Source organism: Peromyscus leucopus, chromosome 7, assembly GCF_004664715.2.
Source record: "Peromyscus leucopus breed LL Stock chromosome 7, UCI_PerLeu_2.1, whole genome shotgun sequence".
Taxonomy (NCBI): domain Eukaryota; kingdom Metazoa; phylum Chordata; class Mammalia; order Rodentia; family Cricetidae; genus Peromyscus; species Peromyscus leucopus.
In genome coordinates, this window is record NC_051069.1 from 89,436,804 (window position 1) to 89,464,198 (window position 27,395).

Sequence of the window (27,395 nt, forward strand, 5' to 3'; positions counted from 1 at the left end):
CTTATTATCACTTTGCCAACTATATTGATTATTAATTCATATTTAAGGGCTCTTTTTAAAGTTGTCCCTCATTTTAACCCAAATTTAAAATATTAAGAAACTGGTAGCCGGGCGTTGGTGGCGCACGCCTTTAATCCCAGCACTCGGAGGCAGAGCAGCGGATCTCTGTGAGTTCGAGGCCAGCCTGGGCTACCAAGTGAGCTCCAGGAAAGGCGCAAAGCTACACAGAGAAACCCTGTCTCAAAAAAACAAAAACAAAAACAAAAAAAAAAAAAAAAATAAAAAGAAACTGGTGTTTATTTGTTTTTTTTTGTCATGTATATGCCAACTATAAAATTTAATTCTCTTCTTAAGGTCTCTTGACATAAAAATGAAAAATATTTATTGACTGTTCTGTAGATTTTTTTCAGAATTTTAAACATGCTCTATACATACAGATATTATAATGTGGATGATGTGTTATACATAATTATTTTCATTGTTGTTGTTTTGTATTCTTGTTTTGTTTGAGACAGGGTTTCTCTGTGTAGCACTGGCTGTTCTAGAACTCACTCTGTAGACCAGGCTGGCCTCAAACTCAGAGATGCACCTGCCTCTGCCTCTTGAGTGCTAGGATTAAAGGTATGTGCCACCACCACCCGCTTTATTCTGTACTCTTAATTCAGACTTCATTTTCTATGCAAATTCAATTTTTCTACATTTAAATATTCCAGAATGTCTCTTGTCCTCATTTTCATCACTAATATAGTTTATTTTTAAGAGATGTGGTATCAAAACAGACTTGGGAAACTAGCCAGTAACCCCAGCATTGTTGGGTTATAGGCAGGAGGATCCAAACTTGAAGGTTATCTATCTATCTATCATCCTTGGCTACATAGCAAAATTTAGGTCATCCTGAGTTACATAAGAACCTTTCTTTAAAACTAAACAAAACAAAAAAATTTATCATGATGTGTCAGAACCTGAATGATTCTCACTTACTTAGTTTGCTAGTGAGAAATTAAAAAGCCATAATTACCATTATAAAATTAAGAAAATGCTCTAATAACAATTTTATATTGCTTAATTTATTGGTAGATTCTGTAATAGATTAATGTCAAAAAACTCAATTTCTTTAAATAGTGGGAATATTGGTCACTCCAGCACTATAGAATACATTTAAGAAGTAGAGTGTCATTGCCCTCCCACTCATTCAGAAATCATGCTCCTGGGCTTTGGTACCTGTTGAGTATATGATTAAGAAAAAATACTGAAGGCATTCCTGCTTAATTTACCAAATATTTGCTACAAATTAGTGTTTTCTTCTTAGGAAGAGCACTGCTTCGTGCAAATATAAGAACAGAGAAGATAACTGAAAGAAAATCTTTAATACTTGTTATTTGAAGGTTCCATCAAGACGCTGTTAATGAAGAAAAGGGAAAGTTGAGGGGCACATAGAAAAAAACCTTTGGTTTGTTTAGTTTTTTTTATTGCTGGTTCTACTTCATCTATGCTCCATAGGCATGATACCACTGAGTAAATGATCTCTAGACAAGTTAGAATAGTATTTTTGTATGGAGGATAAAATACCAAAATGACTAATTACGTGGGTTAGCTATATTGTTATATAATTACGACAGTGACAAAGCAAAATGTCTCTCAGTCAATGACAGCTAGTTTTTTTTTATTGTAAAACAATATAGTAGAATCTTATTAAAAGTAAACTTTTGAAGAATACCAATAAATGAACATTAAAATGAAAAAAGCTGTTTGAAATCTGGCTTTCCACATATCCACCACCAAGAAGCTTCTGTGAAACTATCAAAAATACTTTTTTTTTCTGGAGCTAAGGACCGAACCCAGGGCCTTGTGCTTTCTAGGCAAGTAATCCCCAACTCCATCAAAACTATTTTTAAGAAACCTCTAGTGTAATATGAAAGGAGTTTGTTTGTGTGGATTCGGATAAGTGATATAAACAAAATTAAGCAATTCTTGAACATTACTTATTTCTATATCTCCATTTTCTACTAATTACTGTTGATTTGAATATCTGCTTTATTTAACAGTTCATTTTGTTTCAAATTAAAAACTTTTTCATTTTGCTTGTTGGATCAAGCCCAGGGCTTTGTGTGCTCAGCCAGCTCTGTAGCACTAAGCAACATGGCATCTTACTTCCAGGAGAGTTTGTAAATCTTGTCTTTTCCTCCACCAAAACCTTCTCACTAGTGTACTTGATAATAGTAAATTGGAATTTACCCCAAAGTATCTCAGGACTACCAGCTATTCTATCAGTGAGCATACACACACACACACACACACACACACACACACACACACACACACACAGAATGGCTTTATAGCACTAATGCATATATCTTGATGGTGTTTTAGGAATCCTTATGATTTGTATCATAAATCAATCTTTTCTTTGAGTAAAACCATGGAATTGTCTCATTAGTGATTCATCAAAAGCAGCACCACTTGTTCCTCTTAATTCTTACAAGGTATTGAGTTTCATGTAGGCATATGATGATACCCTTTGCCTATGTAATCTGAAACCTAATACTAGAAAATTAACAGAACTACATTTACTCAGTTTCTGCAGCCTTCTATTTGTTGATTTTTCTTTGAACTTATTATCTACATGTAATTTGTTTCTATGGTATTAAAGATTATTGTGTGTCAATACAAACATTAGATAAATTTAGTGGGTAAAATAATGGAATAATATTATATACACTTTATTGCAATAAAGGTATACTATGTACTTAAACTAAAATGTAATGAAAAGCTTGTTCCATGCTGGCAGTGTAACTCACATGTGTAAGGCCCTGTGTTTAATGCTCAGATGGTGGTGTGAGTCTGCCCCAATGGAATTTTATAAATATTATGATTCTTGATCAGTTTTATTTCCTTGAATTTTATCATCTCCATAGAGAGTGGAGACCAAAGACTTGAACAAGGTATTTCATGAGACAGGAGGAATTCAGATGCTGATATAAAAAGGAAAAGTGGGGGTAGCTTAAGTAAGAGTAGGCATGGATTGGTTGCTTTATTGGCTGTTGGTTGATTGGTAACAGAGCCTCACTATGTAGTTCAATCTGGTTTAGAACTTGCTATTTAGTCCAGGCTACTCTGGAACCCCCACATGCTAATTACAGACATGGACCACCATGCCTGGGCTTCCTTAGTAACTTTTTTTATTTTTTTTGGTTTTTTCGAGACAGGGTTTCTCTGTGTAGCTTTGCGCCTTTCCTGGCGCTCACTTGGTAGCCCAGGCTGGCCTTGAACTCACAGAGATCCACCTGGCTCTGCCTCCCGAGTGCTGGGATTAAAGGCGTGCGCCACCACCGCCCGGCCCTTAGTAACTTTTAAAAGTGTTAGCAGGTCCAGAACACTAAAATCACTGGAAATCTCCACCCTAGAAAAGCGTGTACACAGTGTACCAAAAGATATATATGAAATGATTAATACCAATTATCCATAATGATTTAAAATTCAGCATGTTACAATGTATCAATAACCAAATAATTAGGAGTATGTTCTAAATATTTTACAGTACTGAAATTTAATAATTTATAGGTACAGCAAATACAAATTTTAAACATAAATGATAAATGAAAGCAAGTCAAAGTAATCCATAATTATATTATTTTGTTTGTTCATAATTATTTTGTTTGTTCATAGCTAATCATAGTAAATTTTGAGGATGTAGACTAGATACTCTGGAAATATGGTTATTATCATGGAAGTTGGAATCACTGTTAATTTTAGAAGAAGAAAGGTGACATAAATAGTGGCTACATGAGTATTTTCGCTTTACTTTGGTTCATTAAGCATAAAGCCTTGTTTATGCAAATTTGATATAAGTATTATATCTTGCTTTAAAATAAGTAGAATATTTCCTATTTTAAATTTGGATAAAATAGTTTCATCAATTTCTTTAACAGCAAAATATTCATGGCAGTACATTTTTGTTTAAAACAGCATTATCTATCTGACTTGATATTTTCAAAATTTGTTTTTTTCTTTATTTTCTGAGTTTTTGATTTATGATTTTTAACCAATCTACTCTGACTCTATAAAAATTTAGATTTGAAACTTCATTATGAAATAAAGCTTATAAGTATTATTTATATTTAGTACTGTGCAAACAAATTATCTCTTTTTATTAAAATTTTTATTTTCATTGACACAGATAGTCGTACAGGCACTGCAGTGTTCCCATTACTCGATTCTGTGGCAGCTGGTGAAGATTACTGACGGTTCTCCTTCCAAAGTAAGTAAGGACTTCTGTAAGCAGAAGGTTTATGAAAATAATAACCGTGCTGAACTCATTTAATATCTTATAAGTTACATAAATCATATTTATAAAATTATTGCTTATTGTTAATCAGTTTTTTGCTTTGAGTGTATGTTAGTCTTCTACTAGTAGGTATATAACATACATTTACACATGTGTACACATATATTTAAATAATGCACAAAATGAAAATATTTCTAAGAAATAGCAGTGCTGTTTCTTTTCTATTTTAAGGCAGACAGAATGGTACTAGAAACCAAAGCTCTAATGGACAAAATAATGTGAGAAAGAGGGAACATTGAGTCTGACAATATGCAGGTTTTGATTCTGGGCCAGAGTAGCTGACATAAGCTAAAAATAACTTAATAATCCTGGATCCCTGAAGCTAAATGGAAAACATGGGATAGAAAATAAAGTACAATATTCTATTTTAATAGTGGATTGACTTTTTTTTGTAAGAAAATAAAACAATACTAAAGTCCCCTCACATTGATGGTCACTTCTAATCTAGAGTCTTATTAAGTCTAACATCTCTCTGATAAACTCAAGATCATGAAGAGAGAGCTCTGATTCAATGGTAGACAAAAATAAATGCACACCAGCTCCATTCATGCTGAGATTTTAAAAACAAACCCCAAACAACAACAACAAAAACACCTATCTTAAAATCTGTCGTTCATTAAAGGGAAGAATATCTCTGATCAGACTTAGAACCATGAGCTAGTTTTCACAGAAATCCTATTTCAGTGGTAAAAATCATGTTGAGGTTTTTAAGAGTTCTGTAGTGTGTTCCCCAAACACCTAACAGTCAAATCTAAATCTTCTAAAAGCACATGGCTTAAAGAATTTTTAGCAGATACAATTTTGGGACAAAAAAAAAAAAAAAAAAAAAAAAAAAAAAAAAAAAAAAAAAAAAAAAAAATATTAAAAATTAGCTGACTCTAGAAGCATACAATATTATAAATAATCATCAGACTTATATCATTATAAATGTATGCGTGCACTTTTGTTTTTTTTTTTAAATTAACATTTCTATAAATCTATACTGAGTGCTTGCTTACCAGATCTCTACATGCGCCCTGCGGCGCAGTCTCCTCCCCCACCCCGCTCCCAAATCTCCTCTCCCTGCCCACCACCCCTGCCTGTCATTGCCATCAGTTATTATATAGAACAATATCCACAGCAGAACCAACTAAAACTATTAAGATGTATACATATTCTCATCAGAAACCTTAATAGTAGTTACCCCTAGAAAATAGAATGTCTATGGGAGCAGGTATAAGAGAAGAAAGATTTGTGTTATACTTTTTTGTAATGCTATTTGAGTGATGGTTGTTGTTGATATTTTACATAGTTTTATCACACACAAAAAATTAATTTGGAGGTTGCCTCAGTGGTTAAGAGCACTTTCTGTTCTTCAGATGACCTGAGTTTGATTCTCACACATGTCAGGCAGCTCACAATCATATATAACTCCAACTCCAGGGGATCCGATTCCTCCAAGGGTACCTGCCCTCCATATGTACCTATCCACATACAGAAACACACACACCTACATATAATTCGTTTTTTAATATTAATTTTTCAACTGTTAGAACAAAAACATTGTGATTCTCCATAATAATCTCCTATTCCTTTTTACCCTACATAATGTAATTGTTGAACTGGTATAAATCCTTGAAAAATGTTTAAATTGTCCTGTGTTGTATTTACTATACTGACATTATACTGTTGTTGATAAATATACTGTTAGGACTCTAAAGAACTTGAAAATCATTTAATTAAATCTGTTTAATTTAGATGAAGAACAGAAGGAAGATTATTGTTATTGTTACCTTACTGATATATCACATGAGAATAAAAATGCTCTAATGAAATCTTCAAGATTATCCTGTACAGCAGGAGGTCCTATCAAAATCCCCGTTTACATGGATGCAACCACTGTCAGAGATTGAGCCTTGCCTAAAATCACAGACTTTGAGCATAATTTATTCTAATCTCAACCTAATATTTTGTTACCACTCTTTACATTCTTTTTTTATTTTTCTTTATTTTTATTGTTTAAAATTAATTAATTTATTTTTCTATTATCAGCTTGATACAGTATGTATTCTTATCTTACTAGTGAGATGTTTCATTGAGGCTTGCTCAGGAATTGAGTAAAACTGAAATTTATTATAAGCCACAGTCGTCATAGGGACCTCCATGCTATATCTATAGCCTCCATGGTTCTGTGGGTTGTAGTCTGATTGTTCTTTATTTTATATCTAGAATTCACCATGTTTGTCTTTCTGGGTTTGGGTTACCTCACTCAGGATGATTTTTTTCTAGTTCCATCCATTTGCCTGCAAATTTCATGCTTTCATTGTTTTCTCCACTGAGTAGTACTCCATTGTGTATATGTACCACATTTTCTTCATCCGTTCTTCAGTTGAAGGGCATCTATGTTGTTTCCAGGTTCTGGCTATTACAAATAGTGCTGCTATGAACATAGCTGAGCATGTATCTTTATGGTATGAATCAGCATTCCTTGGGTATATGCCCAATAGTGGTATGGCTGGGTCTTGAGGTAGTTCAATTCCTAATTTTCTGAGAAATCGCCATACTGATTTCCACAGTGGTTGTACAAGCTTGCATTCCCACCAACAGTGGAGGAGTGTTCCCTTTGCTCCACATCCTCTCCAACATTGACTGTCATTTGTGTTTTTGATCATAGCCATTCTGATAGGTGTAAGGTGGTATCTCAGAGTCGTTTTGATTTGCATTTCTTTGATGATTAAGGATGTTGAGCATTTCTTTAAATGTCTTTCAGCCATTTGTGATTTTGTTTTGTGAATTTCTGTTTAGCTCTTTAGCCCATTTTTTAATTGGACTGCTTAGTATTTTGATGTCTAGTTTCTTGAGTTCCTTATATACTGTGGAGATCAATCCTCTGTCAGATGTGGGGTTGGTGAAGATCTTTTCCCATTCTGTTGGCTGTCTTTTTGTCTTATTGACCGTGTCTTTTGCCCTGCAAAAGCTTCTCAATTTCGAGAGGTCCCATTTATTAATTGTTGTGCTTGGGGTCTGTGCTGTTGGTGTTATATTTAGGAAATGGTCTCCGGTGCCAATACGTTCAAGAGTACTTCCTACTTTTTTTTCTATTACGTTTAGTGTAACTGGATTTATGTTGAGGTCCTTGATCCACTTGGACTTGAGTTTTTTGCATGGTGACAGATATGGATCTACTTGTAATCTTTTACGTATTAACATCTAGTTATGCCGGCACCATTTGTTGAAGATACTTTCTTTTTTCCATTATATAGTTTTGGCTTCTTTGTCAAAAACCAGGTGTTCATATGTGCATGGATTAATGTCAGGGTCTTCAATTTGATTCCATTGGTCTGTATGTCGGTTTTTATACCAGTACCAAACTGTTTTTATTACTATAGCTCTATAGTAGAGTTTGAGGTCAGGGATGGTGATGCCTCCAAAGTATTCTTTTAGCTATCCTGGTCTTTTGTTTTTCCATATGAAGTTGAGTATTTTTCTTTCCAAGTCTGTGAAGAATTGTGTTGGGATTTTGATGGGGATTTCATTGAATCCGTAGATTGCTTTTGGTAAGATTGCCATTTTTACTATGTTAATCCTACCTATCCATAAGCATGGGAGATCCTTCCATTTTCTGATATCTTCTTCAATTTTTTTCTTTGGAGATTTAAAGTTCTTATCCAAAAGGTCCTTCACTTGTTTAGTTAGTGTTATCCCAAGGTATTTTATATTATTTGTGGCTATTGTAAAGGGTGATGTTTCTCTGACTTCTTTCTCAGCACTTTTATCATTTGTGTATAGGAGGGCTACTGATTTTTTTTTAGTTGATCTTGTATCCTGGCACTTTACTGAAGGAGTTTATCAGCTGTAGGAGTTCCCTGGTAGAGTTTTTGGGGTCACTTATGTATACTATCATATCATCTGCAAATGGTGAAAGTTTGACTTCTTCCTTTCCAATTTGTATCCCTTTAATCTCCTTTTGTCTTATTGCTCTAGCTAGAACTTCTAGTACTATATTGAATAAATATGGGGAGAGTGGACAGCCTTGTCTTGTTCCTGAATTTAGTGGTATCGCTTTGAGTTTCTCTCCATTTAATTTGATGTTTGCTGTTGGCTTGCTATAAATTGCCTTTATTATGTTTAGGAATGTTTTTTGTATTCCTGATCTTTCTAAGACCTTTATCATGAAGGGGTGTTGGATTTTGTCAAAGGCCTTTTCAGCATCTAAGGAGATGATCATGTGGTTTTTTTTTTTTTTTCTTTCAGTTTGTTTATATGGTGTATTACACTGACAGATTTTCGTATGTTGAACCATCCTTGCATCCCTGGGATGAATCCTACTTGGTTTTGATGGATAATTGTTTTTGATGTATTCTTTGATTCGGTTTGCCAGTATTTTGTTGAGTATTTTTGCATCAATGTTCATGAGGGAGATTGGTCTGTAGTTCTCTTTCTTTGTTGCATCTTTGTGTGGTTTGGGTATCAGGGTAATTGTAGCCTCATAAAAAGAGTTTGGTAGTGTTCCTTCTGTTTCTGTTGTGTGGAAGAATTTGAAGAGTATTAGTATTAGTTCTTTGAAAGTCTGGTAGAATTCTGCACTGAAACCATCTGGTCCTGGGCTTTTTTTGGTTGGGAGACTTTTTATGACTGTTTCTATTTCTTTGGGTTTTATTGGCCTATTTAAATGGTTTATCTGGTCTTGATTTAATTTTGGTATGTGGTATTTGTCCAGAAAATTGCCCATTTCTTCCTGGTTTTCCATTTTTGTGTAGTACAGGTTTTTGAAGTATGGTCTGATGATTCTCGGGATTTCCTTGTCTGTTGTTATGTGTCCCTTTTCATTTCTGATTTTGTTAATTTGGGTGCTCTCTCTTTGCCTTTTGGTTAATTTGACTAGGGTTTTGTCTATCTTGTTGATTTTTTTTCAAAGAACCAACTCTTTGTTTCATTGATTTTTTTTTTTTTGTATTGCTTCTAGCCCAGATATGGCACACTTCTAGGATTTATTCATCATTCTATATGCTTAATGATGTTTAAATAAGAAGTTAGTGTGATTTTATATGTCTCATTTGTAGTACCAGTTGAAATATGCAGAATACTTAGTAGTAATGCAATTAAAATCTCCCCTTTTTCCTCTTTATTTCCTAAAATGTATATATTGATAAATTTGTAAATGTTAATTGTAGTGCTGGAGACATAGCTTAGCAGTTATGAGCACTTGCTGCTCTTGCAGTGGATCTGGCTTCTTTTCTCAGCACCACATGGCAGCTCACAGCCATCTTTAACTCCACTATCCAGTGCCCTCTTGTGGCTTAGTGTGTATCAGGCACACATGTAGTATACACACATGCATGCAGTCAAAACAATCATACACATAAGATTAAAAGAAATGAATCCTTTTTTTTTTATTTTTAAATGTTAACTAAATATTTTAGTGTTGTCATTTAAAAATAATCTCACAATTCATTATATGAAGTAATTTTTTTTTAAAGAATGCTAAGATAGGCTGGATTATTTGACTAGTAGTAAGGAAACGGGCCACCTGACCACTATTTGTTCCCCTGATCATTGATTATTTATGGCAACTTACTTTAAAATCTCTGAAGAGTTCATTTAAATTTTTAACTAATAATTTTTATTCATTTTGGCTTTAAGATATTTATTTGATGTATTCTCAGTATAAAAACCCACCAAATATTACCAGCTGTAGATAACCACTGTGAATGTTTTAATATTTTTCTTTTATTATTTTTAAAAATATATTTCTAGCCTCATGTAGATCCATAATTCTTTTCAGTGAGTACATTTTTTTTTATTATGAAATACTGCTGCAGGGTGTGATGGCATATACCTTTGATCTCATCACCTGAGAGGCAGGCATAGATAGATCTAAGAAAGAAAGCTGAGGAGGAGAACAAGAAAGAGAAAAGAAAACAATATTCTTGGGGGCTGAGGAGTTGGTTCAGTGGTTAAGAGCACTGGCATTCCAGTGAACCCATGTTCAATTTCTAACACCCACATGGCAGCTAATGTGGAAGCTAACAACAGCTGTAATTCCAGTCCCAGGGGATCTAACATTCTCTTCTGGTCTCTGTAGACATGCATGCATGCTGTACCCAGACATAATGAATGCAAGACACTATACACATAAGATTAAAATAAGTAAATCTTAAAAGAAAGAACGCAGAGCACTGTGTTTATTATAGTTGGGTTGGTAGAGTGCTTGTCTAGCTTGCATGAAAGCCTGAGTTCAGTCACCAGAACCACATAAACAAGGTCTAATGATGCATGACTGGAATCCCAGCTGTCAGGAGGGAAAAGCTTGAAGACCAGGAGCTTAAGGTCGTCTTCACCCACCTAGCAAGTTTGAGGTTAGCCTGGGCTATGTGAGACACTATCTGAAGAAAAAAGAAAATATTTCCAGGTATGGTAATGATTGTCTTTAGTGAAGCAGAGGCAGGAGGATCATAATTTGAAAGCTATTCTGAGCCAAAAAATTAGGCACTGTCTCAAAGTAACTTGATTTATACTATTTTTCAAACTTCTTTTAGAATAAAAATCAAAGAAATTAAATCATCTTTAAAATATGTTTAAAAAATGTTTGTTTATTCTTTCACAGTTTCATATATATGTAATACTCCTTAATCAAAATCCATCCCCATTGTCCTTTCTTCTTCCCTCCTCCTCTTATGAAAACCCTTCTTTGCAGAAAGTTCTCCCGCTTCTTAGGGGTTTTAGGAGACTTGTTGCTGCCACTGATGCTGTTGTCTCTTTAGGTCCTCCTTTTTTGTAGCTCATTGCATTTAATTAGAGTTGCATGCATGCGTGTAGGTAGAAACTTATTTAACTGAGTAACTGTAAGTTACAAGTCTCTCTACCAAAGAATGTGATTCCCCTCATCCCACCCTACTTCATACTGCATATGTTCTACTTTCCCACCTCCTCTAAAGCCTCCTCCACCACCACCCTCTCCCCAAAACCCTCTAGCTGCCTGCCTCTCCTAACACTCCAGGTTAAACATACAGTTCTAAGATTTCAAAGCTGGGGTCCACATAGGAGAGAGAGCATGCAGTGTTCTTCTTTTTGAGCCTGAGTTATTTTACTCAGTATTAATATTTATCAGTTACATTCATTTTCCTACAAATTTCATGATTTCTGTTTTTCTTTACAGCTGAGTAAAATTTACATTGTGCATATGTATCACATCTTCATATCACACAATTGATAGACCTCTAACTCATTCCATTTCCTAGGTATTGTGAATAGATCAGTGAACATTGATGTTCAGGTATCTCTGTAGTAGGAAATAGAGTACTTCTAAAATGACCTTGGATATTAAATACAGATGGGATAAATATAGAGGAGAAAATTGGGTGAAGATTTAGGATGTAAAAACTGCCTGATTGTTGGCTCTTGTTTGGACTATCAAGTTTCTTCCTTCTGCTGGGCAGTCCTCTTCTGTGGGTGGTTCCTTTCTCTCCTCTGCCTTGCCTTTGGGTGGTTCCCAGGTGGAGTCTCTGATCTGGTCACAACTGCAGGATTTCCTTCTAGGCCCCGGTACAAATGTTGGCCTGGCTCCTGTGCAGTTCTTGCCTGAAATCTGTGTGAAAGTTCTGATGTAACTTTAGTTCCCATTGAATGTTCAGCTTCCTGAATACTGTTTAAATCTGTTTCAAAGTTTCTTTTCCACAGTATCCCAATGCTCTTTTTGTCAGGTTCTAATGTGCAGGCCCTAGTACTTGATCTGATACTCTCTAGGACAGCAGAAATCTTTTTAAATGGCATTTTGCCTCTGTTCTGTTGGTTGTAAGTGCTGAATACCCACTGCTAAGGTGAAGAGGTTTTCCCTGGTCCTGCCTTGGCTGCTGTTCTCCTGGGTGTGGCCCTTCTACCAGCTATTTAAAGTACCCATTGCTTTTCTCATGGCTGTATTCAGCCTTTACCCCCCTTTTTTTTCCCAGAGACTGTGGTTGAATGTCTCCCAAGAATATATTTAAGGTTTATTTTTATTTTATGTCTATGAATGAATGTTTTGCCTACATGTATCTATATGCAGTGTGTTTGTAAAAGAGCACCTGGTCTCCAGAACTGGATTTACAGATGGTTGTGAGTCACCATGCAAGTGCTGAGAACCAAACCCAGGTGCTCTACAAGAGCAGTAAGTGCTCTTAACCCCTGGCCATCGCTCCATACCCCTGAGAATATTTTTAATAAATGTGTAATAGCCTGTTTTGTGGCTACATAAGAATTTGTTGCCCTCTTGAATATTTTGAATACTTAAGTTTTAAACTTTTTTTTTTTTTTGCTGTGAAATTAATACTACAAGGGCCATTCTGATATAAGACCTTGTTCATGTGTTCTCCATTGTTTTATGTTTTATTATACACTTAGAATGGAATTTCTGAGTCAACAGTTACAGTATACTTAAGACCCTTAAGTATATATAATACCGGTTTGCTTCTTTGTAGAGAGATTTTTCTTGAATCTAATTTTCTTCTGACCTGTCATAAGTACTCTCATTCAGGAGATTCTAAATGATAATTATATTTGAAGTTTAAATTCAAGTTATAATTTAACTTGGTGATAAACCTTTTGTAGTGAAGTATTTGAGAAAACTGTATCAAAACAGTTTTAGACCTTTTTGTAAAATGTAGGTGTGCTGGTGTCAACACAGGTGTTGTTGTTGTAAAATGTAGGTGTTGATGCTCTTTGACAAGCTTGCAAGTCAGGTTCAGTGTTCTTTGTTCCAGTGCCCCCTAGTGCTGGTTTTTACAAGCAGCTTGAACTCTCTTCTCTAACAAGAAACATCATTCTTACTTTAGCTCTCTCAGGACTGGATTATACAAAAGCATTTAAAGAGCCTGGTATATTAGACTTGGGACTAAATTAGTTGCCTTTTTTAGCCTGTAAACAAAGAATTTGTCTTCAGTTTTCCTTTTCCTACGTGTTGTTCTGTTTTCTTTTTTCTTTCTTTTTTGAGGGGAATACCTTTTTAAATGTTTGTTTGTTTGTTTGTTTGTTTGGGGGTGAGTTCTCACTATGTGGCCCAGGACAGCCTAGAACTCACTATGTACACCAGGCTGGCCTCAAACACTCAAAGATCTGGCTGCCTCTGCCTTCTAAATCTACTATGATGCCCAGCATGTTCTGTTTTCTATAATCTTCCAAGTATTCTACCCTACGTCACCCTGCATGTTTCTATTCTAGACTACTTCAAGTATACATCTTTGCCTCCATTGGACTCTGGCCCTAATCCTAATCCTTTAAGTCAAAGCCATCATCCCCTAGATTACTATAATTTACATTGTTAATGAAATACTTTATTAAAAATACATTCCTTCTTTACATTTTTGACTATAGTGTCTCCTCTGCAAATTCCACTTAACATCCAAACAGACCAAAGAAAGGAGGAGTAGGGAAGGGCTGCTAGAGGTGACCAATTCGTTTCAACCTTGTACTTTTTTCCACAAATCACATTCCTAGGAGTAAGCTGAATGTTTAAAAAACGACAGGCTCTTCACTGCTTTCATTTTGTTCTTCCCCTACTTCTTCATTGTAGTTATGAACAAGAAATAGCTTACTTGGATCTTTGCCCAGAATTCCTATAATAACAAAGTGCAGCTAGGATCTTGCCATCTGCAGTTACTGCTTTGAGAAGAAAGGAATGGGGCAAGGATTGAGAGATAATAACTATACCTATAGAGCAAGTTTCACTAGTATATAAACAATTTATTTTGCTTTTAGAGTCTGTCCTTCTGCCTTTTGTTTTTTGAAAATTCTGTCCTCATTATCTATTCTTGCTATGTCCAATCACAAGGAATTGTTTAACTGGTCTAGGGGAAAAAAAAACAGGAAAGATTCAGGTCTCATTTAATACCCATGAGCTAATCAAATTGACATTTTCCTTTAATCCCAGCACTTAGACCTCAGAAAGCTGAGTTCACCTAGCTAAGTGGCAGTGAAGCCCTTTCTCAAAATACCAAACAGGAAAATAATCTAGATGTAACTAGTCAGAAAAATTCTGACCTTGAAATGTATATACAATTCCAACATCTTCAAATCATCTGAGAACCAGAAATAAATGTTTTTAGTATAGAAAAGTAAAACCTTATGGTTTATGGTTTCAGCGGTTTACTAAGAGTGTGTGCTGTGTTTGCAACCCTAATCCTGGACTTCCAAGTTAAGGATCTTGTTTCCTGGTAGAGAATCTCCTATGAAGGGTTCCTCTGTTTCACTAGCCTGTCCACCAGTGGGTACTGTTTAACACTCAAACTCATTGAAATATTCTTTCCTGGGCTAAGTGATAAGTGGGGAGTGAAAAAAATCTATCCTAAATAATTTCTATAGTGTGAAAAAATGGGTTTTAAGTGAGCTTGTCAGAGACCAAAAACAATTTTTAAAATACTTAGGGATTGGGGAGATAGTTCAGTAATATATTTGTTGTGTAGTCATGAAGACATGAGTTCAGATCCCCTGTACCCGTCTTACAATCTGGCTATGAATGACATGTCTGTAATCCTAGTGCTAGGAAGGCAGAGATAGGCTGATCCCCAGGGCTCGCTGACCAGGCAGCCCGGCTAAGTCAGTGAGCCCCAGGTTCAATGAGAGACTCTGTCTCAAAGAATAGTATGAAGAAAGATTTAGAAAAACATCTAATGTTGACTTCTGGCCTATGCATGCAAATGCACGTGCACATACACAAATACATAAGTACACATGCACAAAAAATCATATTTAGACAAAACATAACAATGTGCTTTCTAGTACAAGGAGATTTTGTCCAACCAAATTAATGACAAAGGAGTCTATTTTACTATCAGGCCATTTTTTTAAATGAAAATAAAATACATATTTTATCATCTAAAGTAACCCATTTTCCTTCCTGCAGTAGGTTTGTTAGTTTGATTTTTTTTTTCTGGTAATTAACAGTTACTAGGTGTTAATTAAATATTTTCTTGCTACTTACCAAATGTATTTAAAAGTTCAGTTCCTGTGTGTGTGTGTGTGTGTGTGTGTGTGTGTGTGTGTGTGTGTGTGTGTAAGATAAGTATTTAACTTTTGGAGTTAAATACTAAGTTAAAATAATTGGCTCATTCTAGCTAGTAGTAGCAAAATAAGTTGCCTCATCTTAAGCTTCAGTTTCCTAATATACAGAATAAGAATGATACTCATTGCTGGCTAGGTTTTTAAGACAACTAAATTGATTTGTTTCAGTTAGCAGTTAAGTATTTCAGTTAATAATACATGTTAATTTGTTGATATTAAATGTCAGTCCTTGTCAAAGGGCTTTCCTCTGCCAAAACTAAGATCCTATACTAAAAGACATATTATCTGCAGCATAAACACAGTGGCTAGTACAGGTTTAGAACAATGTGGTAAATTCTTTCCTCTGAGTTGAGATCATTTGGAAATTTCAAGCCTTTCATTTTGGTCCTAACCATCAATACTTTCTCCTGTCTACCTGACTCCTTTAGTTCCTACTATCTTTTTATAGTACAAGAGAGATCAAGATATTGTTTATAACTACAGTAAGCAACTTGGAGTTCCTGGGTCATAGATGGTAATAGCAGAAACCAGCAGGCTTGTGATCTTTACCCTCAGCCTTTAACTATTTCTAAGTTTAAAGTTTTTAGAACTTATTATCATTGTGTATACATGACTTATATGAGTATGTGAGATGACAAATGGCTCTCTCCTTCTACCTTCTGTGGGACCCAGGGATTGAACTCAGGTCGTTAGGTTTGCACAGTGGGCAATATTGCTGGATGAGCCATCTCACCACCCTAAGTTTAAAATACCCACCTTCCCCTTTGACTCTCTATCCTTTTGACTTTGTTCATTCTCCTATTACTTTGATTAGACTTGTGTAGCAAAATGAGATGGCAAGTCTGATATGGCTTCTTGAACTAATTGCCAATTTTGAGGCATTAAGGTTATACAAAAAAATGTATATTACTGGAGAATAAAAAAGACTGCCTTTAATCACAGAATGCATAGTCATTATTTTAAGTTACTTTTCTATTGCTGTGATAAAAATGCCATGACCAAGGCAACTTATAAAAGAAAGCATTTAATTTGCTTATGGCTTCAGAAGATTAGCGTCTCTGACCATAACACATGGAGCATGGCACCAAAACTGTAGCTGAGAGCTTACATCTTGATCCACAAACACAAAGCAGAGGACAAACTGGGAATGGTGTGCGTAGAAGTAACCGTCTTATTCAATAAGAAACACAGAACCAGTGCAAAGATGAAACCCCAAGAGGTCAGAGCTAAGAGCCTTACACTTCACTCTGCAGCTATCCTCTTCAGCCAAGAGACTTACTTCCTGTGTGTTTGTCTTTATAAAGACTTTCTGTTCCACCTTCTCATTGGTTGTAAACCCAACCACATGACCGCCTCATCACTGCCTATCTGTACAGTCCTCCAGGTCTTCTATGGTTGGTATTGAGATTAAAGGCGTGTATCTCCATGCTGGCTGTATCCTTGAACACACAGAGATCCGCCTAGCTCTGCCTCCCAAGAGCTGGGATTAAAGGCGTGCACCACCAACGCCCAGCTTCTGCAATGGCTTGCTATTAGCTCTGACCCCCAGGCAACTTTATTGATTAACATACAAATAAAATTACATTTCAGTACAAATAAAATATCACCATAGGTGTGGGCTTCTGAAACATGAAAGCCTGCCCCACTGACACACTTCCTCCAACACGGTCACACGTATTAATCATTCCCAAACAGTTCTACCAACTAGGGACCAAGCATTCAAACACATGAGCTTTTGTGGGGCATTCTCATTTAAACCATCATAGGCATGTTCACTGGGTAACTATCATGGCCATCATAGAGCCAATTTCACAATAGCCTGCATACAAAACATATTTACTGCTTCGTCTGGAATATTCCATTTGGCATTTATTGGTAGAGTTGTGTGGTTATTTAACAGTGGCTTTTATCTGTTTCACCAAACTAGCTGTTGCTTTGGGAATAATATCCTATATGTCTAGGTGGTATACAGTTGTCTGTGATTGCTGCTTTGTGAGCTGCATTAATTAACTCATAGTCTTCCACTCAACAGCATTTAAAACCAAAGATACTGCTCCTAATTAGTATTACCAAGGTGTATTTTAATAAAAGTTCCTCGGGAAGCTGGTTATTCTGATTTTCAAAATAAAGTAGTTCCTCCATACTCTATCCCACTCTCTCAGTTTCTTGGCTAGGGTTTCCCCTAACTAGCACTGACTACTTTTTTGGTGACCAAGGGTTTTGGAGTTGCTATCTATATTGTCCTGGAACAATTTTCCCCTTTGTGAACAGAGGGCAAGGATTTGATACCATTTGGCATGAGCTCAGAGATACTGGCATATAAGCTTAGTCTATCCATTGTCAGGGCCTTGCCTTTATACAAAAAGTTCTCCTTTTTACCTTTAGTTTAGCTTGTAAAGATAACCATGGGATTATGTTTAGTTTGCTTCTTATTTTCTATTTCTGTGCATACCTAATGAACCATCTCTTTGGAAGCTGGGTCTGTCACATCTCTAAGTTCCATTGATAGTTGTTATATTTCATGACCAATTACAACACAAATGAAGTTTCTTCATACCATGAGTAAATATGTAATCTTCCAACCAAATGTTCCTCATCTGCTATATACTTTTTCATAATTTTTCTTTCTAAAACTCGTGTTCATGAGTCAGGGCTATTACTACTACCAAATGTAAGAATATTAAGGGAAAAGAAAAGTCTGTTTCTCCTATACTTCCACAACAAAATATATTTCTGTGACCCAAAAGTGAGAGGATTTCACCCCTCCAGAAATGAATTTGTTTTTTAGAACGCATCAGCTGAGTGTCCTCTAACTCAGTTCTGTTACTATCTGGAAGTGGTATTGGGTCCTATAGGTTGAGGGCTCACTTCTGATGTCAGCTCCAAGCTCCAGGTTTTTCAATCTGTACTTCTCATTAACCTGCTGTAAATCTGGTGTCTTGGTTATTTTTCTGTTGCTATGATAAGATACTGTGACTGTCAACTTAAAAAAGAAAGAGTTTGTTTGGGGCTTACAGTTTCAGAGGGTGAATCCATTACTCATTGTAGGGAGCATGGCAGCAGAAAGACAGACATGGTGCTGGAACAGTAACTGAGAGCTCACTTCTTGAAAGACAAACATGAAGCAAAGAGAGTTGCTTAGCATGACATGAGTCTTTTAAAGCCTCAAAGCCCACCCCCAGTGACACACCTCCTGCAATAAGGACACACCTAATCCTTCCAAAACAGTCCCAACTAGGGACCCAGCATTGAAATATATGTGTCTGTAGGGACATTCTCATTAAAGCCACCACATCTGATTTCCTATCACTGCTCCTTGGTTTTGATAAATTTGGTAGAGTGATTCCAGAATTTAAAGAAGCAGTTTATCTTTTTATTATAAAAGATAATACAAAAGAGGTATGATAATACACACATGTAATCCCAAAACTTGGGAGGCTTAGACAAGAATGAGAGTTTAAGACCAATCTGGGTGTTACATAATGAGACCTTGTTGTTATAAATAATAATAATAATAATAATAATAATAATAATAATAATAATAATAATGTTATGTAGATACAGATAAAGAGCTGGGTAGGGCTCAAGGTACATTAGACATAGGATAGAGTTGCCATGTTCTCTCTAAGTATATTCCCCACCCAGAAACTCTGATCTCCAAGATGCAGTGTTCATCTGTCTAGAAGCTCCCTGAAACCTGTCATTTTGAGTTTCTATGGAAACTTCATTACATAAACATGCTTCATTTAATCATTGGTACTTGATGACCAACTCAACGGTTAACTTCCCACTGCATGGAAGTGGAAGAAAAGGTTTGGTTGGTTGTTGTTTGGTTGTGTTTTGATCATATGTACTGGACTTCATTCTAATAGATTTCTTTATTCAACTTGTTTTTATGTAATTTTTGAGAACTTCATACATGACATTGCATTTACATCACTCCCACCTTTCCCTTTCCTTCCTCCAACTCTCCCAATACTCCCCCAAATTCATGGTCTCTTCTTTAATTATTGATATGTGCATATACATATGTATATGTATATATGTGTGTGTGTGTATATATGCACGTGTCACATATTGAGTATATAACATACTGAGTCTGTGTACCTTTTCTTATATGTACATGTATCTAGAGTTGATCACTCAGGATTGGACAAGCCATGCAGGAGGAGTTCATCAATGGAAGAAAATGATTGTGTCTCTCTTTGTAGCCATTAACCACCTGTAGCTCTTCATCTAGGAAAGGGACCATGTAGAATTTCTCCTGTCTGCTTTAGTGAGTGCACTGGTATCATACTAGCCTTGTTCAGGCAACGGTATTGTTGAAAGTTCATGCATGCATTTTCTCTGTCATGTGTAACAAACAGTAACAACTGGCATCCTGCGTCTCTGGCTCTTACACTCTTTTCTCTCCTTCTTCCGTGATTTCCTTGAGCCTTAGGTGTAGGGATTTCACTGCAAATGTATCAGTTGTGGTTAGTCGCCTCGCAGTCACTTATTCTATCCATTTTGGCCAGCTGTAGACGTCTTTGTCTCCATCTGTTGCAAAAAGAAGCTTTAATAAGAGATGAGAGCTTCATTTATCTGTGGGTGTAAGGATAAGTATTTAGAATATTGTTCAGAACTATAAGGGAGAAAGGATTTTAAAGGCCTAACACTAATTATTCCTTGTCTTTCCAATGAATAGCCTGAAGATACTTAGGGAGTATCAGCCATTAGTCATCTTATTTATTAGCACAGAAAAAGTCACTTCACTTTAGAAACTGCAAAGATTTTTAAGAGTTGTATGTTAAGAAATAGACAAAGACCAAATGCTTGTTGTCAACACAGCTTTCTGTGGGTATACAGAATGTTAGTTTTCCTTTCTAGAAAACAGAGATGTATTATTAATGGGGCCTGGTGTGGTACACACTTTTAATCACAGCACTCTGGAAGCAGAAGCAGACAGATCTCTTTGAGTTCAAGGCCAGCAAGGGCTACAGGGTAAGACTCTGTAAATAAATAAACAAATAAATAAATAAATGAAAGAGAAGAAGAAGGGGAAAGTAAATTAATAAGTCTGGACTATTTTCAGTTATTTCTCCTAATGATTATGAGATTTATAAACATAGAACGTAATATTTGGTACACAGTAAGCTTTCAACAAAAGATTGTATTGACTCTTTAACTGGTGTATTTCATGTTATCTTCCACTCTGTCACAAAAAAATTTAGTGCACCTGTGACAAAATAAAAATCCTTCAGTATAATATCCAAAATAATTATCATTACATTTTAAATGGCTCCTTCCTTACATTAAGTGAAAATAGGTCCTGTTTCCTTTTTTTGTTTGCTTTCTTGCCTGTACTTGTCCCAAGTATAGTAACTTTTTTCAGTGCTACATCCATTTTCTTTTTCAATATTCTTTGCCCTACCTAGAACACCTTTCTTCTTTTTGGGAAGCATATGGATTTTAAAGGGTTTTTGTTTTTAAGACAGTGTCTTGTGATAGCGCCTATACTGGCTTCCAACTTAAAATATTCCCCAATCTTCCAGGTGTTAGCATTACAGACATACATCACCATGTGTGACCTATGTCAATGCAAAATGCAGCTTTCACCTCAAAGGGGATAGTAGTTTATTCTTGAACCAAATATGAGTGACCATGACCCAGCAACATGATTTCAGCTGCCTCAATTAGTATATTCCACCATAGAAGTGTTTACATGATACTTTATTATTTACAAAATAAAGTCATAAATCAAGGAATTTACCAAATACATGTGGTGAGGACTGCACAGAAGTGGATTTCATCAGAGTTGGGGAAACCGCTCTAAGTGTCAGATGCTATCAAATGACATTCTTAACTTTGGATTGGTGGAATCTTGGTAGGCTAAGAATACATTTTGTAATTTTTTTCTGACAAAAGGATGTTAGGTCAGACACAGGTGGACAATGAATGCCTATGATGGACACCAAAAGTAGGCAAACATAATTTGGCTGTAGGTCTACAGTATTTTAACTCTCTACAATCAGGAAATTCTAATTAGTCATTCTGCCTTGCAGAATCTTTAACACTGGTGTGTCATGTGGTTGTAACCCTGTCCCATTCTATCAAGAGCTTGTTTACGTGTAGTTCTATCAATTTAGTCTTGGTTCCAGATGCAGAACATGTCATCTTTGAGAACCCTTCCAAGACTTCTGACCCTGAATTGTTTAGCATAAATCCCATACTTCCCCTGTCCTCACACTACATATTCTGTTGTAGTTGTCTATCACCTCATCTGTTTTCCCCCACCTAGTGCTTTGCAAATGTTTGATATTGAAAGTTCAAGGAATTTGGAGATGTAGCTATGTATTTATCTGCAGGAACATTAAAAGTCCTCAAGACAGTGTCCTTCTCTTACCACTTTGCATAATACAGGCACTTTCCTCCTTCAAAATATGTGCTCATGTTAGCAAAAATATTTTGAAATGTCATTTGGCCTGTGAAGATCCCAAAACAGAGTACCAAGCAGAATAGTTGTAAACAATTTTAGTTTATTAAATTACTAAAATAATTTAAAGTAGCTTTTAAAGTTATTTCCATGTGGTCCTTTATTCAGTTAATTATTCTTCCTTACTCTTTTAAAAACCAGTATAATGCTGAATTACATGCGTGTGTCTGGCTCATTTGTCAGGGCAAAATGAGTGCCAATGGCAGATGGTCCTGGTTTCAAAGTTTAATCCTAACTGTCCCCTTCTCCCAGGGATTTTGTCTGTGTTTAGTTTGTTCTGTGGTTTGAGGAACAGTGTAGCTCACACTGGCCTCAAATTCCTGGTTCCCCCACCTTAGCTTTTCAAGTGCAGAGATTGTATGTGTATACTACTGCACTCAGTTTAGAATCTTTTGTGAAGAGGAGGGTGGCTTCTATTTGCTGGGTGCGTTGTTTTGAGACAGAACTCTCAGTGTGTGTTGGCCAGGCTGGTTTGAAATTCTGGAACTCAGAGGGTCCACACTGTCTTAACTCCTGATTTAGATGCTACTAACATGTCCAACAATAGAACCTATTCATTTTTCCCACGCCAAACTGCATCCAGTTTCATGAACAATCATGTTATTTCAGACAGGACATGGGCAAACAATCATTAACAGTATACAAGATCTTCTAAATTCCCTTCTTGTATGGACTACCAAGATCAGAAATCCAATGAACTGTTCATACTTTGAACAGGGAAAGGAGTGAGGGTTGATGTTTCACCTTAAGGATGTTGTTTAATCTTTTATAAGCTGACTCTGACTTGCAGGAAATGAAATGAAAATAGCAGAATGACCAGTCTGAAGATCCATAGTCTTCTAGAAAATGAACCACTGCTCTTTTGAGGAAAACCATCTCAGTGATGTCACTGGAAAGTCTGGATTCCCAACACACTGGCAAAACCAGTTTTAGGGGTCCAAGTCCCAACAGGTCTCTGTTTTTAGGGAGTTAAGTCTATACTTGTTGTAGAGGGAGAGGAGGATATAAAAGTGTTGAGTTTTGTGGTGTGAACAAGGCATTTTGTGCCTAGGTGGTCACACCCATCAACATCAGAAAGTCCCTCCTAGGAACAAAGGACTCTTCCTAAATTAGCAGGGAAAGGTTGGGAGACATGTTAGTGACACATGCCTCCCCTCCCCCAGAAAAAACAATAAAGTATTCTTTGTGATAACAACTTCAAAAAACCCTACAGTTTTATAAACCTTGATTTTTAAAAACGTATTTCAAACAGTAACCAGAACTACAGAGTAATTAAAAATTAACACATTTTAAGCCAGGCAGTGGTGGTGCACATCTTTAATTCCAGCACTCAGGAGGCAAAGGCAAGTGGATCTTTATGAGTTGGAGGCCAGCCTGGTCTACAAAGAAAGTTCCAGGACATGCAGGGCTGTGACACAGAGAAACCCGGGGAGGGGGGTGGAAGTGAACACATTTCTCTTGGCATCTTCAGCTGTCTGTGCCTGGTGTGTTTTGGCATCTGTGTTGTCTGCAGGACTGTTTCCATGCTTGCCAGTATCAGCTTTCCTTTTGAGTGCCTTCTCCCCTTCTTTGCAGAGACCATTTTACCCTGGGTTCTGGCTTTGGAGGAACCAGGTTTTGTATTTCTTTTCAAGGCTCAGTTCAGTCTCTAGTACCAAAGGTGGGCGGGGTGGGGGTGGGGGGGTGTCTTTTCTTTCTCTCTTTCTTCCTTTCTTTCTTTCTTTCTTTTTTTTTTTTTTAAAGACAGACTTGGTGACAAGTATCTTTAATCCCACTCAGGAGGCAGAGAGAGATCTCTGTGAGTTCCAGAACAGCCAGGGCTACACAGTAAAACCCTGTCTAAAGAGAAAGAAAAATAGGGGCCTATAAGAAGTCTCAGCAGGTTAGAGTACTTGCTGCATATTGCCCTGAGTTCTATCTTAGAACACATAAGATGGAAATAAAAATCTGACCCCTGCAAATTTCCCTCTGCCTTGACATGTACACACATACACACACACAATAAACAAACAAACATAAAAAATAGTTTTAAGAACAAGAAGAAAATAAAATTTATCTTCATACTTTTTAAATGTTACCATATGTGGAATATTATCAGACTGTCTAATGTGAAATCCTATTTATCTCCAAGCTTAGAATTAAGCCACATACTCATTTCCCTCAATCACTTTGCAGTACACTATAAAGATAGGAGACATGTTTCTTGCTAACATGTTTTTTCTTCTTTTCAGTGTCCTCTCCATCATGTTTTTGAAAGTTTTATTTTTTATTTGGTTTTTATTTTAATTACACGTTTGTGTGTATGTCTCTGTGTAGATGTGTTTGCATGTGCCCAGGAAAGCATTGGACCCCCTGGAGCTGGGACAGGTAGTTGTGATCTGCCCAGTATGGGTGCTGAGAGCTGAACTCAGGTCCTTGGGAAGAGCAGTACATGCTCTTAACCACTGAACCATCTCTTCAGCCTTATATTCCATCATCTTACATTATATGTTATAGAGCTAGCAATTCTAATATCAGCCTATATAAAACTATATTTATAATGGGAAATCTTTCTGAATAGTCACACTGATCATTTCATTATTTAATATGACTGAATGTTTAGTATTTCTGGGTCTCTGCCCTTTCCATTATGTTCAATAACTAGGAAATAACTTTACTAATTGTTTCCCAATGATGATTGAATTTCTTTACAATAAACAGCTTGACTGTTTTCTGTTTATTTTTTCATTGGATCAGTTTTCTGGTGTATTGTTATTCATGTTTGCATATTTAAATGTGTTTTACAGGAGGATTTGTTGGTTTTGAGGAAGACAGTGAAATCTTTTTTGGCTGTTTGCCAACAGTGCCTATCTAATGTTAATACTCCAGTTAAGGAACAGGTAAGGAATTATTAGTTAATATTGTTCTATACTGACTATGATTAACAACCCAAATGTATTGATGAACACTTAGAAGATACAATGTTTCAAATTTTAGTACATATGTCTATCCATAACATATACAACCTAGAATATAGATGTATGGATATTTTAAGTTATAAACCAGGCTGCATCTTCTATTCTTGTACTTTGCCAAGTATATTCCTGTCAACTGGAAGACTTAAGTTCAAATTTGGAGTTCTTGATTCCTACAAATTCTATGCTAAAATATTGAGCGTCTGGTGAGCTGACATCATAACTTGGGTTGACTTCTCACCTTCAGCTCCTGATACCTGAAAGAGCTTCATATGTATACATATGTGTCTAGCTTCTTCATATGTATACATATGAATATGTCAGCCCATGTGTCTAAAGTATGACCATACCATAATCCTCTACGTAGCTACCTCTTGACCACCATGAAGCCAAGTACATATGTTGACATAGTGTAGCTATGCAAAAAAGCCTTTTACAGGCTTTGATGAGATAATCAGCTCCTTCTGGGCAGTAAACTCCTGAGTCTGTGTACTTGGAGTCTAGAAGTCAGCATTCAGATGACACGATCCCTTATATTCAACAGATCCTCCCTAAGGAGGGATACTGCATAAAGATGGTCAGAATGTGACCCAAGAAATTGAAGGGTTTTCCATTATAAAAAACTTACAAACTATTTAATATACTTTGTACTAAGGAATTCTTTTATGTAAAACAAAATGTATATCTTCTTTTTTTGTTATTTTTTAATTGGGCTACAAAATAAGTCAAATTAAAAGATCTTCATCCTTCACAGTCTTTTCTTAACATAAACTGCCACAAATCTCTTCTTCCCAGGGTGTACATGATCTTCCCTAAGTCTTATTCTCTAACTCTCCAGAACCCACCACTGCTGCCTAAAATACCTTGCTATGGCCTGTTCAAACAAAATTTGATGTTTCTGCTCTGGTGTATTTTATATCCAAAATAGCCTGGGTTAAAAAATATTCTCCCCTTGGGAGAGGCAGAGACAGGCTGATATCTGAGTTCAAGGCCAGCCTAGTCTACAGAGCAAGTTCCAGGACAGGCTCCCAAGCTACACAGAGAAGCCCTGCCTCTAAAAAAATAAAATAAAATAATTCTAGATTCTCTTGAAAGTTTCTGCCTTTATAAATAGTATTTAAGTATCTTAATACTTTTAATACATGTCACAGCTGTACAGTCAGAGCATAAGTTGCCATTGTTCTTGCTGGAATCAGATAGCCAGGTATGTAACTGCCCCAAAATAAATGCCAAAGTTGTCATCTTTCCTTTTAAGTAAGCTTTTAGAAATTTGGCTTTAGTGAATTATTTGCAGATTTCTGCACTCAGAATAATTTCACAAAATCAATTATTATAAAACTCATGGCACAGCTGGGCAGTAGTGGGACACACTTTTAATCTCAGCACTTGGGAGGCAGAGGCAGAGGCAGGTGGATCTCTGAGTTCTAGGCCAGCCTGGTATACAGAGAGAGTTCCAGGACAGTCAAGGCTACACAGAGAAACCTCGCAAAAAATAAAAAGACAGAAAGAAAACTCATGGTACATTATTTTACTTCATCAATTAAAAAGTAAAAATTTTCCTATATAATATTTTGTCTTTACAGAAATTTATTGTGGGGCTTTCAGATACTTTGATATTAATGGTTGAATCTAATTTTAATTGTATTTCGAAAATAGTTTATATTAGTTTTTTTAAATCTAAGTATGGATTTTTAGTACTACATAATAATTTGTTGAATTGTAATTTATCATAGAGTATGCTAATTACCTGATTAAGCATTGTATAATAGAATTCTAATGTCATCTGTTAATAATCCTACATTACCAGAGTTGAACTTAACTTTTTTAAATTCAACCCAAAATCTCTGTCTGCTGTTCTTTAGTAAATACATTCAACTTTAAAAAAAAAAATAGAATTGGAAACTAATGTCTTCAATGTAACCACAGTTTAATGATAAAATTAATTTCATAGGTAGATAAATGTGAAAAGTTGGAACTTAAAAATTCTTATGATTTTTTATTGTGGTATTGGTATTGAAATGTAATTTAGTGTGTTTCCGATTTGGTTTGTGGATATTCCTATATTCATGTACTAATAGATATTCCTAAATTCATGTACTACTTGGCTAATGAACTAACTCCCTTTGCATTGCAGGCTTTCATGCTGCTTTGTGATCTCTTAATGATTTTCAGCCACCAGTTAATGACAGGTGGCAGAGAGGGTCTTCAGCCTTTGGTGTTTAATCCAGACACTGGACTCCAGTCTGAACTCCTCAGTTTTGTGATGGATCACGTTTTCATTGATCAAGATGAGGAAAACCAAAGCATGGGTACTTATGGCTTTTGTCACCTTGTCAGCCTCAAAAGATAGCAGAGGTGCATGGGGTAAATCCAATTCTAAAACTTAAGAGATGTTTCTGTTTTTAAAAAAATTAAGCTGGGAGCTGGGCAGTGGTGGCATACACCTTTAAATCTCAGCACTCAGAAGCAGGAGGATCTCTCTGAATTCCAAGACAGTCTGGTCTACAGAGTGAGTTCCAGGACAACCAGGGCTACACAGAGAAACCAGAAAACTGAAATAATAATAAGCTGAGCATGGTAGAAGAGCATGCCTATAATCCTTGCTAAT

The 27,395-nt window shown here is 36.0% G+C and overlaps 1 protein-coding gene across 3 annotated transcripts in view; it reads left to right on the plus strand.

Moving 5' to 3' along the window:
- Positions 1-27,395, plus strand: part of Stag1 (stromal antigen 1) — a 333,420-nt gene that overhangs the window by 277,834 nt on the left and 28,191 nt on the right. For all 3 annotated transcript variants that reach the window (XM_028869949.2, XM_028869951.2, XM_028869952.2), the window contains 3 exons: positions 4,178-4,258; positions 24,620-24,712; positions 26,922-27,096. In XM_028869949.2, coding sequence (XP_028725782.1) covers positions 4,178-4,258; positions 24,620-24,712; positions 26,922-27,096 — 349 coding nt within the window. The remainder of the gene's footprint in view (positions 1-4,177; positions 4,259-24,619; positions 24,713-26,921; positions 27,097-27,395) is intronic.